The sequence below is a fragment of the Terrapene carolina genome, unplaced genomic scaffold (assembly GCF_002925995.2).
Source record: "Terrapene carolina triunguis isolate 2854851 unplaced genomic scaffold, T_m_triunguis-2.0 Scaffold90, whole genome shotgun sequence".
NCBI lineage: Eukaryota > Metazoa > Chordata > Testudines > Emydidae > Terrapene > Terrapene triunguis.
In genome coordinates this window covers 1,389,306-1,407,833 of record NW_020664441.1, presented here as the reverse complement: position 1 = coordinate 1,407,833, position 18,528 = coordinate 1,389,306, and the positions used below count along the sequence as shown (strand labels likewise).

At 54.5% G+C, this 18,528-nt stretch overlaps 1 protein-coding gene across 1 annotated transcript in view; it reads left to right on the top strand.

Moving 5' to 3' along the window:
- Positions 1–18,528, top strand: part of MYRF (myelin regulatory factor) — a 100,275-nt gene that overhangs the window by 30,978 nt on the left and 50,769 nt on the right. The window contains exons 2-4 of the mRNA XM_024198366.1: positions 13,159–13,246; positions 14,379–14,714; positions 18,389–18,450. Of these exons, the coding sequence (XP_024054134.1) occupies positions 13,159–13,246; positions 14,379–14,714; positions 18,389–18,450 (486 nt within the window). The remainder of the gene's footprint in view (positions 1–13,158; positions 13,247–14,378; positions 14,715–18,388; positions 18,451–18,528) is intronic.

The window sequence follows — 18,528 nt, the reverse complement described above, 5'->3', positions numbered from 1 at the left end:
GGGGGGATAACTGCCAAGGTAGCCCGGGAGGGGTGGGGGAGGAGGGAAGCACAGGGGTGGGGTAGTTGTAGGGGCACCCCCTAGAATGGCATGCAGCTCATCATAGAAGTGAGATGTCTGGGGCTCTGCCTCTCTGGTTCTTTGGTAGGCTTGCCTGATATTCCAGGCAGGACTGAATCTCCATTGGACGAAACTTAAAGAAGGGAATGACCTGGAGTCACTCCCATGTCTGCCCAGGAGTCCCCGACCGACCTCATCGAGGCCGGCCAGGAGCACCTATGTCTGCCCAGGAGCCCCCGACCGACCTCACCGAGGCCGGCCAGGAGGAACCAGGAGACAGCAGCAGACGGTACACTATGGCTGCTAACCGTCTTTGCTAACTTGCAAAGGCAAGGAGCTGCTGCTGTGTAGCACTGCAGTACTGTGTCTGCCAGCAGCACCCAGGAGACGTACGGTGACAGTGAGCTGAGCGGGCTATATGCTTGCCGTGGTATGTCGTCTGCACGGGTAACCCAGGAAAAAAGGCGAGAAACGATTTTTTGCCGTTGCTTTCACGGGGGGGCTGACGACATGTACCCAGTACCACCCGCGACAATGTTTTTGCCCCATCAGGCTTTGCGAGCTCAACCCAGAATTCCAATGGGCGGCGGAGCCTGCGGGAACTGTGGGATAGCTACCCACAGTGCAGCACCCCGAAAGTCGACGCTAGCCTCAGTACTGTGGACGCACTCTGCTGACTTAATGGTCTTAAGTGGGGACACACACAATTGACTGTATCAAATCAATTTCTAAAAAATCGACTTATATTAAATTGACCTAATTTCGTAGTGTAGACATACCCAGACAAGGCAATTACCAGGTGGGAAAAAGGAGGAGGATTATCCCATGTCACAGGCAGGACGCTCTGGAAAGTGACCCACCCCAGGTTACACAGAAGTCTGTGACTGAGCAGGGATTTCAGTTCAGATTTCTTGTGTTCTACTCCTGTCCTTTAGCCACACACCCATGAGAAGGAGTTTCCTGTTCGGATCTGGTAGAGCCGGGTGGTGGACGCATGGTAAGGCCAGGGGACGTTTCAGAGGATCTGGGCGTGTGAATTTGAAGTTTGACTCCATTGTTTCTCTGATTGAGTGGGCTCGCAGTCAATAGAGGTCCATCGTACGCAGGGGAGGCAGTCAGGGCTGTGTTGAGAGGCCTCCCTCCTTCCACCTCTCCCTTGTGGGGGAATAGAGTTAGGCAAAGAGATGCCTCTGACCTAGCTGACGGGATGAGAAGAGGCAAAACCCCTACTACTCTGCTCCACTGTGTTGCCAACTTGCCACGGCCCTTCGGGAGGCCAGCTGAGAGGGGGAAGAGGCTGCCCCACCCTGTGTTCTCCCCGTGAATGCGAGAGAGGAGTCAGAATAAAGAAGCTGTCCCCATTCTTGCTTTCCTGTGATGGGGGAGCAAAGGGCTGGACTGTGAGACACCCTTTCTCCTCTGCAATGGGGCCTTCTCCCCCAGTCCCGGGGGAAGGGGAGCACATGGCAGGTGAGCTGTTGGTGTCATGGTTGAGCACTGAGGGACTGGCTGTTTCATGGAGGGGGTGACCCATGTGAGAAGAGTATATGTGGGAGGCGGAGTGTCTCGGAGGGAAGCAGGCGTGTTGGTGGTGTCTGGGGTGGGGGGGGGGGTACTACTTCCCGCGTGTTGTGAAGGTGTCTTGAAGCATCAAAGTGGCCCGTCGGTGGCTTCTGTACCAAGTTCCCACCCTCTGGGCGGAGGGAGAGGGAACAGGCCCTAGATCCCCTCAGACCCGCTGCCCCAGAGTAGGTGGTGAGGTGGAGCCCGCTGCCTCTCCTGAGGATCCCCTGGAGCGGAGCTCGGTGACACCTTTCGCCTCAGTTGGGCCTTGATTTTTATTCCCGTCTGTTGCAGGGGGCAGCTCAATCCCTAGCCTCTCCCGGTCGCTGGGCAATCTGGCTCTGTCATCCAGTGTGCGTCTGCTGCCCCTCTCAGAGCAGCCAAGGGAGCATCAGATGCATACCAGTGAATTGACTCCTCAACGCCACTCCTGGGGTGCCTGGTTGAGTACTGGAAGCGCTGGGGTTAGATGGAGGGAAAACTTTGTGGGTATCTCGGCATCGGTCCTGGGTCTCATGAGGTCAGGAAGGCCTGCCGGGCTCCAGTCAGGGGGACTCCACCTGGTCTTGCCCTTGTGGCCTCCCCCACGTCAGCTCCTGAGGGAGCACTGGACGTTTTCTCTGTGGCAGTGAAATTGGGTTCCAAACAAACGGGCCAATGTGCCCTCCCGAGCAGGCGCCTTCGCCACCGCCAAATGGCAACACTTGTGTGTGAGCTGCGATTTCCGCCATCTTAGCGCATGAATTGACAAGCAGCCCATTGACGGCGGAGGTGGAGGGGGGAGCAGCAGGGAAATGCACAAACGCTCCACTGTGTCTCCTCTCACACCTTCCCCCTCCTCCTCTCTCCCCGTGCCCAGAGGACAATGGCTCCATCCATGCCAATGCTCACAGCTGGCAAGGGCAGAGGAGTGGCTAGGAGAAGGGTGGAGAGACGGGATGGAGAAAGGGGTAGGCCAGTAGAATGGAGATGCTGGGAGGGAAGAGGCCAGGAGAAGACGGGCCTGGGGGAATAGTAGGGAGGTGGAGAAGAGGTGGCAGTAGAAGATAAGAGAAGGAGAAGGGACTCAAAGAGAGGCTGGGGAGAAGGGGGAGAGGGAAGACCTTGGGAAGAGGAGGAGAAATGGCCAGGAGAAGGGAGAGGGGGAGATCCCAGGAGGAGAACGGCTGGGTTGAGGCATTTCTTCTGCATGGCTCTGCCCATTTCTACTTACTGTGCTTCCGGAGCGATGCCACATGCCCTATGGCTGCACAGTATGGTGCTGTCAGAGAATCATAGAACTGGAAGAGACCTCGAGAGGTCTTCTAGTCCAGTCCCCTGCACTTGTGGTAGGACTCAGTATTATCTAGACCATTCCTGACAGGTGTTCGTCCAACCTGTTCTTAAAAATCTCCAATGATGGAGATTCCACAACCGCCCTAGGCAATTTATTCCAGTGCTTAACTACCCTGAAAGTTAGGAAGTTTTTCCTAATGTCCAACCAAAACTGCCCTTGCTGCAATTTAAGCCCATTGCTTCTTGTCCTATCCTCAGAGGTTAAGAAAAACAAACAATTTTTCTTCCTCCTCCTCCTCTTAACAGCCTTTTACATACTTGAAAACTGTTATCATGTCTCCTCTCAGTCTTCTCTTTTCCAGACTAAACAAACCCAGTTTTTTCAATCTTCCCTCATAGGTCATGTGTTCTAGACCTTTAATCATTTTTGTCGTTCTTCTCTGGACTCTCTCCAATTTGTCCACATCTTTCCTGAAATGTGGTGCAATACTCCAGTTGAGGCCTAATCAGCACGGAGTAGAGCGGAAGAATTACTTCTCGCGTCTTGCTTACAACACTCCTGCTAATACATCCCCGAAGGATGTTCGCTTTTTTTTGCAACAGTGTTACACTGTTAATTCATATTTAGCTTGTGATCCACTATGACCCCCAGATTCCTTTCCGCAGTACTCCTTCCTAAGCAGTCATTTCCCATTTTGTATGTGTGCAACTGATTGTTGCTTTCTAAATGGAGTACTTGTCTTATGGTTCTATGGAGGGTTGGGGAGCTCCCAGTACTGCTATGGTGGGAAATCCCTCACGGCACCTCCTGTTCTTCCAAAGGCCCAGGGAAGCGGGGAGCCAGCTCACCTCTGCGTAGGCAGGTGCAGCTCCCATTTTGTCCAGTGCATTAGGAATAGCTGTGTAGTGCATGGTGGGAGTGGATAGTAAGGAGTGAGACTGGCAGGAGGCAGGCAACCTACGATGCAAAGCAAAATGAAACACCAGGAATTGCTCTATTTGGTGGTTGGGAGAAAGTTCCCTTTTCAGTATATATAAAGGGGCCATGTGATCCTCTGTGCTCAAGCTAAGCCGGATCAGGTCTGGATGATATTTGGATGGGAGACCTGTGGGGAACACCAAAGTATTATGGGATGTGGCATTGTGACTTAATAGGGAAACGCTTGCCTTGGAGACAATGCCCCATCCGCATGGCAGGGGACGTGTGCTGCGGGAGGTGACATTGATGATGAAGTAATGCATGGGGCTGGGGGGTTCTGTGCTGCAGAAGGGATGGTGATGGTTCACGAGTGCATGGAGCTGGGGTACGCTGCTGTAGGAGGTGGGGTTGATGGTTCGTTCCTGCGTGGTGCCGGGAGGTGCTGTACTGTAGTAGGTGACACTGGTGACTCAGTGCTCCATGGTGCTAAGGGGAGCTGTGCTTCTGGCTCAGTGCTCCATGCTGCTAGGGGGGTGTTGTGCTTGGTGTTGGGGGGCACTGTTCTGGAGAAGGTGGCATAGATTCAGTATTGCACAGCGCTAGGGGGTGCTGCATTGTAGGAGGTGGTGGCGATTCAGTATGCCTGGCACTAGGGGGCGCTGGGTGGCTGAAGGTGGCTTTGATTTAGTAAATTTTAGGGTGAGTGGTGCTGTAATGTAGGTAGGAGGGGGTGTGTGTGATTCAGTACTGCATGGCGCTCAGGGGCGCTGTGCCAGGAGAGGTGTCATTGGTGGTTCCATACTGCGCGGCTCTAGGGGGCGCTGTGCTGCACTGCTGGAGGTTCCCCCAGTTACCTGTGAGATGAGGAACTTGTGGCCACTGATGATCCCATAGGTCTTATTGCAGAAATAGGGGTTTTAACTCTACTGTCCTGGTGAAGTCCTATCTTGGGCCCCTACAGTCCACGTCCCTAAAATCCCCCCTCTGCTCCCGTAGTTTCAGTCGGATGCAGTAACTTCTGAGCTTCCTGCCCTGCATGCTAAAGTAGGTGTGTGCTACCGGCCACTCCATCAGCGACTGCAAGTTAGCGGTGGATGGAGGGATTCCTGTGTCTACCCACGTTTGCAAAGGGCCAGATTCTGATCCATTTACACGTGTTGCATCTCACTTGATTCCTCAAGAAACCCCAGTGAGTTTTGTGGGACTACGCATGGAGAAAGGTATCGCTCCACACGAGGTAGGGATCAGACTGTGGCCCAGTGTGTTCTGGGATCCTTGGGGTTGAGAGGCACTATGGGGAAGTAAGACAATATTAGGAGGAGCATTGGCCTCTCCACAACGAAGCTTTTTGGCTTTGATGAGACTTTCAATCCCTCTTTGCAACTCCACCCACTTGCCCCTTTTAAAAATGAAAAATGGGCCAGGAACTTGGAGGTGCCCTTGGATAAGGGACTAACGAGTGTTCCTGCAATGTGCTCTAGCCCCCCTGCTCCCTTTACTCTGACCTCAGGCTTCCCCCAGAACATGTCCCATGGCCGGAGTGATCTGGCCACCACGTGTATGCTGCTGAGGCCTTAGCTTCCTACTCTCCAGTGTGGCTCTGTACCCATGGGAAAGGGGAGGCCTGTCTCTGTGGCACGCTGCAGATAATGTGATGCCAGGGGACAAAACAGAGGGCAGACTTCTCCTATAGTTGGGCCTTTGCTTGCGGTTCCGGTTTTGTGGGGGTGATTTGTGCCCTGAAGCTGGTGTAAATCAGAGTCGCTCTGTGGACTTCAAAGCCATTCAAGTCAATGGAGTGACACTGATGTCCATCAGCCAAGGATCTGGCCCTTTTGTTTCTGAGGGAATTATTTGCAGTGCCCTAAATGTGTGCAGAAAATCACTGCAGTCCCTGGAAAGCAGACTGTCCTGGCGGTGCAGCTAAGGGCACCATTGGCCTGGGGAAATCCTAGGTGAAAGTGACCCAGGAGTTCATGCTCTGTGTGTGAGTGAGATGGTGGGAACTCAGGTCATGGGTGAGTCATATTATCGCTCAGCTGGGCTGCCCTCCTGTACTGATGCTATGAGTATGCTGAGTGTGTGTGTGTGTGTGTGTGTGTGTGTGTGTGTGTAGGGAGCAGTGGGGCTTCTTCCACGATCTAGGGCAGAGGGGGTCTTGCTCCGGGGTGGTCTCTGAAGCATTCGGGGAAGGAGGGTTCAGCTTTGCCTCTTGCTCCGGTTACAGGAGTCACCTCTCCTGGGAGTGACTGGTTAATGTTACAGTCAGGTAATAAAGGGCATAATTAACGAGGAATGCTGGGCTGCATATCTCGGGGAGGTGTGGGGGGGAGGCATGGGCTGTGGCTGGGAGGGAGGGCAGGCGGCCGTGATCAACCCCCCCAAAGCTCCTGGGACAGGGGTTGGATCCTCTAGCATCCCAGGGTGTGTGTGTGGGGGGGGGGGGGGAAGAGAGAGTGTGTGTGTATATTTTGGAAATTTCTGTCCCTAGAAAAACCACTCCTATTTTATTCTTTAAGCAAGGCGCTGTCTGTTCCCTCAGCTGGCTTGTACTCCTGAGCTTGCCAGTAGGGCCCCCTTCTGAACCCCACATGTCTCATTTCCCGGGGGAACAGAGTCACAGACGCCCCCTGGGGAGCAGGGCATCGGTGCTGCCCCTGACTCCCTGGGTGTCCTGTGTCACTGGTGGGTGGAGCCACATTGGGTGCCGATGCTGCCTCTGATCCCTGTGTGTCCCATCTCACTCGTGGGTGGGGATGAATTTGGGGGAGCAGGGTATTAGTGCTGCTCAAACACATGTATTTCTCACGTCCCTCGGGGAGGGGCTGCACATGGGACAGGCCTTTGCTGTAACAATCGGGCCCACTGGGGTTCTAGTGTGGTTGGAAGGGCCAGGGCTGCAGGTGATGAGGAAGAGGAGCTGGAGCGTAGCTGCTGGCCCCCCAGCTCCCCAGGCTTAGGCAATGTTTGGTTAGAAATCTCTCCGGTAGCTTCTTCAGACTCCTGGCCAGGCCCCTAGCCAATCCGCGGAGAGAGAAGTATAAACACAGCAGGGGGCTGCGAGCAGAGCGAGGTGCTGGGAATGTGCCGATGCTGCAGCCCAGTGCGCTGATTTCACAACCCATTGTGTGTGTTCTCGGAAACCCACTGGCAGTGGCACGCACGGGGCAGTCCCTGTGGTTTGATGCCACCTCGGGGGAACACAACTGTGATACCAGTAGTGAGAGCCTTGATGTTACGGGGTAGGGGCCCCTCCAAACACCACGGAGGAGTTAGGTAGAGGGCCAACCTGCATGCAGGACAGCCTAGAGTCACTGCACCACCATGTTAAGGAAGCACAGTGCCAGCTGCGCCAGATAAGGGGAGCTGATGCACACAACGGTGTCACAGTGACAGCCATGTATGGGTATATAGCGCTTGCTGGCCAGGGCTGCTCTGACACCCGCCTACAGAAATGCAGTCTAGAAGGGTGAGTTCAGGACTGGGAGGTTCTTCAGACCTGCTGTGCTGGCTGCTACCTCACCACAGCTCCAGCATGGTACTCTGCCAATGACTCCCTGTGTGGCCTTGGTAAAGTCACCTGAGTGCTTTGGGCCTCAGTTTCCCCATCTGTACAGTGAGGAGAATAGCACTTAGATACCCCAAAGGGGGCTGTGGTGAGTGACTAGCTGTGCTTTACATGTGAGGCATGCTAGATGGTCTGTGCTGAGGGCCCTTGGCTTTGTAGCGCTTTGCCATATGTACCGTGCAGCCATTGAGCGCTCTCAGCAAAGGACTGAATCGCTGATGTCCAGGCATGCTCGCTCTTGGGAAGGCTCTTGTCATATGGGTTAAACGGGCATGAAAAATCATCAGACTTTTCCTTTCAAACCAAAATCTCCAATCCCGTTACAAACTTTAACGAATGGATGAGCGCACGGCCTGCAAACCTGGTATTAATGTCCTGTGAACCGGGCGCTAGTCATTCTTCCCAGTTTTCAGGTGGAGAAACAGAGGCACAGAGAGTTCATGTGACTCACCCAAGTTCCCACAGGGAGACAGTGGCAGATCCAGGAATAGAAGTCAGATGTTATGCTTCCCTGCCCCTACTCTGACTGCTAGTCATGGCTGCCTCTCCTAGCTTCACTGTCTCGTACGCCCAGGAACGCCTATCATAAGAGCCAGAGCATTGCTTGCTCTAACTCAATATGGGGAACATCTTCAAAGGCACAAATGGCAGGTGGACACCTAGCCCCTCTCTCCCTCCCCACCCCCACTGCCTCTGAAAATCTCACTCTATGATGTTGAAAGTGAATGTATGGCCATCCCTGTGGCTGGTGACGTGGCCTAGCAATGGGTGCACCTCAGAGGCTGAGGGGATCAGAGAAACCCCCCAACATTCAGATCCAAGAGGGGTCTGAAAATCCTGAGCTCTTCCTTGTGCCTTTCCAGCACTTCTGCTCTGGGAAGCAGATTGGGCAGAGATGGTGAAAACCAAACCTGCTGGGATGTGTGGGGAAGGAAACTGAAAAATGCTTTGGAAGCTGCAGGAAGGTTTGTTCAGGGGCCGGCTCTGGGTCTGGACAGAGGGTTGGGTCAATTTTTACTCTACTCAAACTGGTTCTCCGCTCCTCGGTTTCCACAGCTCTGTGATATGACCTCAAGTGGCCAAGGGCCATGTTCTGCTCTCAGATACAGCAGAGTAACTTCTGCTGATGGCAGAGTAACCAAGAGCGGAATTTGGCCCGAGCTGGCATGTGGCAGCGTTGCCCTGGGGAAGCCTACAGACGCGTTGGCTGGCTTGGCGTCATCTCTTTGCAACTCCCGCCCCTCGTTCCTGCCTCTTGAGAGCTTCTTTGCTTGCACTCACTTATTCCCCTCGCTGAAGTTCAGCAGCCCATTAAAATGGTTGACCTTGTCATCCTCTCCAGGTTCTCACATCTGGTTCTTGTTAAGGGATCCCAGGATGCAGCTCTCTGTCAGTTGCTCTCCCTACCTCCCACCCCTTTTGTGACCCAGGGAGGATTATGGGTGATTAGAAGACAGGCAGCAGAGCAAGTATAGACGGGGGAGGGATTGTTATAAATAGAAATACCATAAACTTATCAGCCTATCACTCGAAGTGAATTCTGGTTTTAATCTCTAAGACCCGTAAATACAGTGACTGGAAGGGGAAGGGTGCGGTTAACCCTTTCAGATAGCTGCAAAACACTGCAGTCCTCAGGCACGCATTTCACACAGGAAACGGGGAGCTGAGCAAATGTGAGGATTCCCGGATCCCTTCCGAGCGAGATGTGCCGAGCACAGGAGCATGCCGCAGGGTGGGGTGGCACAAGCAGGTGTTTGTGGCTTGCTGATCGGGTGCCTGGGAGTCTAGTGGGACGAGCAGAGATGAGCCACAAACCGAAAACACAAAGGAGGTGGGCGGGGTGCTGCTGGCTCTGTTCAGAGGCTGATTGAGTTGGGAAGTCTGGGGAAGGCAGAGAAAACCAGTCCAAACAGTGGGATTCCTGACATTCTCCCACGTACGGGGGGCCTCTGCTCTCCCAGCTCCTGACTCCTTCGGTGAGGAACGAATGCCATCCTGTCCTTCCCAAACAAGCTTTACCTGCGCGGCTCCCCACGCTTTCCCTCAGCCCCTTGCGAGGGAACTGGTGGGAGAGAGACTCCAAAGGAGCCTCCAGGGGTATTCCAGAGCATGGAGGGAGGCTTTGGGAAGGGTTATGGAGTAAAGGGAAGCAGGACCAATGATTATGGAGGGAAAGATGATTCTGGGGACAGAGCATGACCCACCTTAACATGGTGAGGGCTAGGGAGCCTCTTGACGTGTTTTTGCAGCAGGGGCCAGGTGTGACTGCAAAGGGTTATGAAAGGGTGGGCATCCCAGAAGGTTTTGGAACTGAAAGGCTCTTGAAATGGCTCTGGGATGAGTTAAATTCTGCTTTTAGTTACAATGTGTGGCACAAAGCAACTCCGCTGAGGTCAACAGAGTTACGGTGGGTTCACTGCACGGTGACCGAAGGCAGAATTTGACTCACTGAGTTTTGGAGACTCCGGGAGAGGCTGTAGGTCTTGTGATACAGCCTGTGGAGTAGTGGACGGTGAGGGACTCTGGAGCGGGTGATAGACTGTGGCACGCTTTGGGCAGGGCTCTGGATGGCGGGGGACTCTGGAGTGGGTTATGGAGCCTGGGTGCATTAGGCAGAGTTATGGATGGTGGCGGGTGCTGTCTGTTCGAGTTAGCACTTTTCTTTTGAACAAAGGAAATATGAGCTCATTGGCTGCTGGTCACTGCTGCCCTCTGCTCCATCTCCCTTTGATTGGGACTTCGAGATGAGTTCTGTTTCCTGTGGAGCCTTTGGGGTGTTCAGCTTCATGGGTCCATTTTCTGTGGCTTCCTACTCCCTCTTAATCCCCCGTTGCAAGGGGAGGAGGGGCATTGTTAATGTCGTTAGGAGCTCGTGACTCTAAAGAGAGGTATTAGCTTTTGATTAATCACCTAAGCTGGCTTTTGGTAACAGTCCCTACTGAACAGAAGTTTTCAGGCAATGAGATGCTCTTAAGAGCTCGTGCTCAGCTGCAGACATTCCAGAGATACTTTCTGCCCCACAGAGACAAACAGGGGTGCTCAGAGGACCAGAAGAAGGGTTGAAGACTCAGGGGAAGAGATTCTTAGTGGTGACCAGGACAGATCAGAAACAGTGGGAGATGGGGACCGCAAAGAACTGGGACAGCAGTCAGCCAGGGACAGGGAATGTCACCGCATGGAGCCCGGCTACTCTCAGTCCCTTTGCAGAAGGCACAAGGGCCTCCAGCCTCTTGTTGAGAAAAGTCCTTCATTGGATTTATTTTAAGTAGGTAAAGAACTGCCCCTCCCACCCCGCAAGCCGGTCCCCCCCATTGTGGCCGTTATCAATTCTGTTGTAGCTCCAGAGCAGTTCAGCTGACGCACCTTCCGTGCCAGGGTGCTTATCGCACCCTTTGCTTGGGTCTCGATTGAATTTTCGCGAAGGTGACCTTTCAGGCAAGGTGGCTAGGAGGGTGTGAGTTGAGAGAGCAGCCAGGCTGGGGAGGTTAGTCTGTGGAATGGCCACAGTCTATCCCCGAGGGATGTATGTGAGCCCGTGTCCACCAGGAATTCTGTCCATCCATGCAGAGCTTGTTAGAGCTTTGACCCTGGGACGGGGTCTTCTGAAACCAGCAACCTGGAGAGCTCTCCTCAGGGAAGCTTGGTAGCCTGTGGGAGAGGAGAGGGACTAGTGCACTGGCTCTTCACTTCTGGAGATCTGGATCGTGTGGCAAGTGACCTGGGCTCTCTGAGTGGTTCCCTGGTGGGCATATGTCCACATCAGCCCATGATGTAGCATGACTGAAAGTCTTTGCCCAAGAGAGAACTGGCACTGGAATAGTAGGGGAGCTGAGAGTCATGGCTTGAGAACATTAGCAAACCTTGGCTGGGCAGGGCTGGAATAGCTGGGGCGTGCCAGGTCAGGACTGAGGAGCATTAGCAAGCGTTGGGGGGCAGGGGTGCTGCTGGACAGGCCCAGAGCGGTGTGTGGGAGCACTCAGGGGTGGGGCATCGGGGGGGGGGGAGGGTTGCTGTTGGTCAGGTGGAGAAGCAGCAGCACAGCAGCTAGGGGAAGCATTCCATCACCTGCCTGCGCTGATCCTAGTCCAGCCGACGCTGTCAGTCCGAAGGGCACCTGAGCCAGACAACGTTCCAACCCGCATGATGCCCGTATCTAAGCGAGCTTCTCTGACGAGGAGGCAGATCCTCAGGCCATGGCTGGGGAGCCAGCCCGACGCTCTTGCACCCTACGGTCCTTCTCTCTGGGACCGTACAGTGGAAGTGTCTGTGCGTCTCGGCACCCCAAGTTGCACACTTGTCCTGCCCGTTGCTTTTCTGTGGGATCCCGGCCTGGACACTGGAGGGGCTGGGGACTCCAGGCTCTATTGAGGTGTGTGTTAAGCTGGATGCTTTCTTTCGTAGCAGTGAGCCACCCTTCCCCGTGACCTGCTGTTGAGGTGCGTGGTACACAAAGGGTTAGGTGTTTTACAATGGAATCCCGACCCAGGCTTTTCTCTCCGGCCTGGGTTACCAAGGAAAAGATTCCCCCACCCCACCCCCGTTCGCTTGGCAAAATTCCTAGCTGGATTTATTTCTGCCGATTTGCTTGTCTTGGTATGAAAGGGATTTTCACAGGGGAAAGATCTGATTGGCTGGACGCTGGCTGAAGCCCCTCTTTTTCACGTTTGCGGTTCATTGGCTAACCTTTCCCCACAGTGTGGCTTGGAGGGGGCGGTGGTCCTTTGATGGTGTGTGTGTGCGCATCTGCTGGGCAAGTGATACATCGCCTCTGGCTGAAGGGATCGGGCCGTTGTGGAAGGGCCGTCTTTGTTAGCCAAGCTCTGGGGACGGGGCTGGGGCTGCTCTTCCCCTTTCTTGGCAGTGTCTTTGGCACTCGGGGTTGGCATAGGCCCCAGCAGGCTGCACACTCCTACTCCAGTGAGGCAGATAAAGAAAGCACTTTCTCTCGACGAACCCCAGCCTGGCTTCCACAGCACGGGAGGAGGAGGAGGAGGGACCTGTAGGAGAAAGGGGAAGAAAGTCTAGTGCTGCCCTCGCAGGAGTGGGAGGCGGGTGCATGCGGGGAGCTGAGATCTGTTCCAAAGCTGGCAGCAGCATGAGCGATTTCAGCATGTTCTGCGAAACCAAGGCAAGGGTCCAACGGGGAGGGAATGAAACCAGACTCCCGAATCCACCCACAGAGCCCACACAGTGCGGCCCTGCCGCTGGGCACTAGCCATGGGCTCCTGAGGCCTCAGGCCTAGCCACGGGCTCCTGCAGCCCACAGCAAGCAGCTTTTCCGCCAGGGCAGGTGGCCCAATCAAAGCCAGTGGCTCCTGCAGCTCACGCTAACAAGGCCTATGCTACTGCCAGGCGCTGTCATCCACATTTCTCAGGAGGCTCTGTGCAGTGGAGTCCAACAGCCCAAGCAACCAGGCCCAGCCCAGCGGGGCTCTGCAGTCGGCACAATTTACCATCGAGTACTCCCTGTGTCCCGCAGACTTTCTAATAACTGCCTTGTCAGCACTCGCACTGTTGCCCCCATGGCGTCCCAGCTCATGGGTTGGCAGGGGTGCGGGTGGACACTGAGGTGGTCTCTCTAAAAGAGCATGATCTGATTGCGCAAGGATCAGTGGCTCTGGCCCTCAGCTCAGTCCCTTTATCCTCCTGTGGTGGAGGGGCCTGGGGCTGTAGGGGGAGCTGTAAGTTGCTCTCTGATCTCTCAGGGAAGGGGGCCTGACTTGTCTGGTTTTCTAATGGCTCTCGCCCCTTCCATTCCTTCTCTTTTCTGCAGGCCACGACATTAATGGAGCTCTGGAACCTTCCAACATCGACACCAGCATTCTGGAAGAGTACATCAGCAAGGAAGACTCACCAGATATGCAAGTCCCTGCCTCGCGCGCGGCCCGGTGGTGGGGGGCTGCCAGCGGGGACAGAGCTAGTGACTGTTTTCCCAGGGAGAAGTTGAATTTTCTCCTTTCCAGGGGTGCAATGCCTTGTTTGTAAATAGCTTCCCTGCCCCCTTTTACCCCTGCTCTCTGCCTCTGTCAGAGCTCCCATCTGTCGCTCTGTGCTACCATCGTCATTTTCAATCCCTCCTCTGTTCTCCAAACCCCTTTCTAGTTTCCTTCCTCCCAGGTAGGATCAGTGAAGAATCCTTTAATTCCCGTCCTTGGCGCACCCCCTGCTACCTTTGGACAGGACTAAAAATGGCACAGAGGAACATCAAATGAATGCATTTTGGCCCACGCTCCCCTGTGCTGCTAGGAATAGCTACTAGGGCATCATGCTGGGAGCGAAATGCACTGGCATTCTGGGGAGAGAGAGCCCCAGGAATGAGTGTGTGCGGAAGAGAAATGTCTCCCTGGGACCAGCAGTGGACCTGGCTCTCCACACCACGCTGGGGTGCACTGACTTCACCGGGGAGAAGACGGGCACTCACCACAGGCGGGAGGCTGTAGTCCCTGTTGGTGCTGGCAGTGGGGCACTGACCTGTTGGGACGGGAGGTGCTGTCCTGTTCCCAGCAGGTGTTTGTTACACTGGTCTGAGTGGAGCCTCTCAGCACATCTGGCAAAGTAAGCAGGGTTGGGTTTGGTCAGTCTTTGCCTGGGAGCCCTCAGAGGAAGACCTGAGTGGTGTAATGGGGCCTGAATCAATGCCACAGCATGGGGCAAACGGGAAGTGAGCTGCTGGAGTGGCCACTTTCCCCAGGAGTCGAAGAACTGAGGTAATGGGCAGTTCTAGCCTTTAAAGATCCATGAGCAACATTAGGTTAGTATCCTCCTTCCTGGGAGATTACATTCCGCCTCCCTCCATTCCCCCGCCAGTAGCAGCTAGATACTCACCCTCCTTCCGCTCCCCGCCTGAGCCCCGGGGTGTAGTTTTGCTGGTGCCGTCGGGTTGCGGTGCCTCCTTCCCAGTGGTGGGTGTGTGGGTGGGGGCAGAAGGGCTGCGTGGCCGGCGAAAGGTGCAATACATATACACTGCTGAGGTTCTCAACTTCTCTCCCACAGCTGCTTCCCGGACATCCCTGCCTCAGCCAGCTACGCACACACCCAGCCTTCTGGCTCTGCCTCTGTCAGCGCTCCTGTTGCCAGCTCCATCTCCAGTGTCGCTCATGTGACCAACCCAGCTTCCAGTGGTGCCCTCCATCTCTGTCCCCCAGGCAGCCAAGGCCCGGTCCGTCATGGTCCTCTTTTGGCCAACCCCTGTGGACCCAGCTACAGTGCTCACCTCAACTGCAATAACAACAATGGCATGGTGGTGCCCAAGGGGTACCTCAGCAGCCACTGCCTGAATAACGTGGTCCCTCCAATCAAATCGGAGCCCAAGGCCTCCTATGCACCCGGGTAAGTGTGGCTGAAGCAGGGAGGAGGAGTGAAAAGTGTTTCTTCACCTGGAGGTGATTATGCATTAGGAACTCTGAGGCCTGCTGTGTTTGTCCCACAAACCTTCGGGTGCCTAAACATTGATTCAGGTGCTTAGTTATTGGTGCTGGAGTTTGAGAGCGTTGGCTGTGGCCTTCGTGCCAGTGACGTGCATTGAGCTAGGTGGAATAGTAACGTCCCATATGAGAGCAGATGGCATTAAAGCCAGGGCCAGCGGGGGCCAAAGAGATTCATGGAACACAGAGCAGAAGGCTCTGTGAGTGAATGATGGGAAAATCTTTTAGTATCTCAGGCAGGAACAGAGGCATATTTGGAATCCATTCCAGATTGAGAAAATCCTCCCTGGGGCTATCCCAGGTGAAAGGTGGTAGCTAACTCAGACAAAAAGATATGGAGTCTGGTGTCCCAAATACCTTGGGCTGGTATTTGATATCACTCTGTGTAGGAAGGAGATAGACCCTGGGCTGAATTTGCACCCACTTGCAGTGGACTCTAGGCTCACCCCCTGCAAAGAGTGGGAGGACTGAGTTTCTGTATCTCTGGTGGACTGAACATGTAGCCCCAGGAGGAGAAAGTGCACCCAGGGAGATGCTGCTATTCCTGCTCTCTGGGCAGGTGTCTACCTCAGTGGGCAGAGATGGGCCTGCCATGGCAGGCTGGGATCAGAGGGAACCGTGGCAATGCCAGGCCAGCGATTGCTCTGCTGGGTGAGCAGGAGCGTGCAGCCATTGATAGAGAGAGGACTGCTGTGCCATGCTGGGCGGGAACGGGGCCGAGACTGTCTTGGTGGCCAGGGTGGGGATTGCCCCAGAGAGTGAGACATAGATGGAGACAATTCTCTCCGTGAGTAGAATGTGCCATAGCTCCCAGAGGTGAGAGAAATAGCTCCCCACACACGCTAGTTCATACATTTCATTCCTGGTAGCTGTTAGTCCCTAGCCCCCTGCTGGGAGGAGCACCCCAGCTTCTCCATTCCCCTGACTCTTTCAAGGGTGCTGCTGGGGAGATCCTTTCCTCACTGCTCGCAGAGGAAGACTCCAGAGGAGTCAGTCAGACGGCGATGGAAATCAATAGCGCCACATCCCTCTCTCAGCGTGGCCACCCAGCATGACCTGCGCCAGTGACTGACCCATCCTGGAGTCTCCCACCCCTCCACCTAGCACCTCTGTCTCATGTGGCGCATAGCCTCGCTGTGTTACATTTGCAGCCATCTCCTTCCTCTTTGGAATCGGTGGGTGTCGGGTGCGGAGGCCCAGGCCAGGATGGAGTCCAGGTTATGTGCATGTCTGTGAATCTCATGTTCTCCTCTGCCTCGCGCCATCTAGTGATGCCAATAAGGAGAACATCATCATGATTCCAGGAGTTGGGAAGGCTCTGAATTCACGGGGCCAAATTCAACCTTGATGTAATTCCACTGAGGCCATTGGGTTGGATTTGGCCCATTGGAGGCGCTTGGAAAGATCCTCATGAATGAGGCGGGGTAGAGAAAATCCCCGATTGTGTCCATTGCCCTTGGATTCCCAGTCTGGGGGAGGACACGGAGTTTTCCCATGAGGCAAACAGCCGGACAGGGGCCATTCCTAGGGGCTCTCAGTCATGTTAGGGGCCATCCTGCAGGAGGCTTCCAGTTGTTTAGTCTAGTAAGGACCCGTTCTGTCCTTGCCCTCGGCTGAGATGGCCAACTAGGCTCATAGAGCCAACAGTGGCCATGGCTTGTGCAATGGGGATACCTGCCCTCCAGGGGCTGGGACTCCAGCCCATTGAATGGCAGTTGGAGGGTGACGACTTTGGGTCCCTAATAACCTCGGCTTTGGTCACACTGGAGGCTTGAGAGTCTTTCTCCCAGTCCCCGAGTTGGGGCCCCAGTGGAGTCAGTGTCCTAGAGGTGAAGGGCTCCGTACCCTACCCAGTCCCCCTGCCTTGGTGGGATCGTTGTGACAAAAGGCACAAGGAAGTAGCTGAATTGGGTCCTGAGATGACTTTGCAACAACTCTGGTTTGGTTTCCGTTATCTCATTGCAATATTCTCGCCCTTCCCCCCACCCCAAAGGCACATTAGGCTTGGTCTGGACCTAGCTGTGTCCATCACGGGTGTGAAAAATCCACACCCTGGAGCATTGGAGCTACGCTGACGTAACCCTCGGCGTGGATGCAGGGAAGAATGCGTCTGTTGAGGTGGCGACCGTAGTTCTGGGAAGCGGTGTTCCTATAGTGACAGAAAAATCCCGTCCATCACTACACTATGGGGTTATGCTGGTGTTAGTCCCTGTAGTGTCAACATACCCTGAGCCCGCTCGTGTCTGCTCCCCCCACCCAAGCCTGCATATCGGCACCTGGGCCGTTAAGATCAGCTGGGACTCTGGAGCTAGATTTGTTTATCCAGGGGCAGGACGTTCTCTGGAACTTACTCCTGATGGAGACCAAGTCTTTTGACCTGTCGGGCACGCTACATGGCATGTCTGTTTTCCCAGGCTGTCTCTGAGGGTAACTGGGGAGGAGCCGTTTAGCTTTTCATGAAGGGCTGGGAGTCCTGGAAAGCTGAAGTTGGATCAAACTGGATTTTTCGGTGTGTGGTTTTTAAATGACTGACGTGTCCGTGTGCAGGGAGCCTGTGTTTAGCCTCATGGTACAAGGCAAAATAAATAGAGGATAACTCAACAGATCACTCCCCTGCTGCCCACCTGCCCCATAGAACACAGGAAGTTCCTTGTCAATCCTTTTATCCTTGGACATGGTGCGTTTGGTGAGGCCAATAGAGTTTCCTATTCATATTTGGTTCCCTTTTGCAGAGTTAGGGCCAGATTCTGCTCTTGGTGCCGCTGGTGTAAATCCAGAGGAACTCCATTGACCTCTGTGGGTGCTGCTCCGGATTTCCCCAGGTGTGAGTGAAAGCTGAATCTGGCCTTCAGCCTCACAGCCTTCGCTTTCATGCATCAGATCCCGGAACAGAGCCAGGCTCCCCTAGTTATTCAGGGTGAAACCAATGATCTTTTTCTGGGGAACAGATACATTTCTGTTTGGCTTCTTTTAACTGGCCATGAGCTGCAAAGAGAAGACTCTGATTAGCAGGTGAACAAAATGGCTGTGAAATGAAATGCCTATACATACAATCAAAGGAGGTACTGTGCAGGGGTGCTGACAGCTGCTGCAGTGCCAGCCTCTTCCAGTAGGAGGCACTGTAGCAAATGTTCTCAGGCCCTGGCTGTCGAGGAGTTCTGGGCCCAGCAAGAGATGCAGCAGGGAACGGTGCAGAGGCTCTGGCTGTGCAAGGCTTTCAGCTACTCCAGTCCCAGCCTGAGGCGATGTAGGTAATGGTGTGTGGAGGGGCTAGCTGGGAGCTGTGGCTGTAGGGAGCCAGGGCAGAAGAGCTGACTGCAGGGCAGCTCACGGCTATTTCAGTCCCAGTTTCTGCTGGTAGTAGGGAGTGCTGTAAGGATGGGGCAGGAGAGCTGGGTGTGGGCTCTGGTGCCAGCCTCTGCCAGCAGGAGTGTCTGTGGGCAGTGGGGTTAGCCGTGATGCCGTTTGAATGGGTTTTATCCTGGAGTGTGGAAGTCACAGTGAGCAAACTGAAAGGCTTGGTTTTGCTGGAAGCTGGTTTGCAGTGACCTTCTCTTCTCTTTCTCCATTGCTCTCCAGCACTTTACCCGACTCTCCCCCGGACTCTGGATCAGAAGCCTACTCCCCCCAGCAGGTGAATGGTAAGTGCTTAAAAAAAAAAAAAAAAGCCCAAACCTCCCAGCCTCCCCCCCTCTTTGTTTTATGAAAGTGGTTGGCTC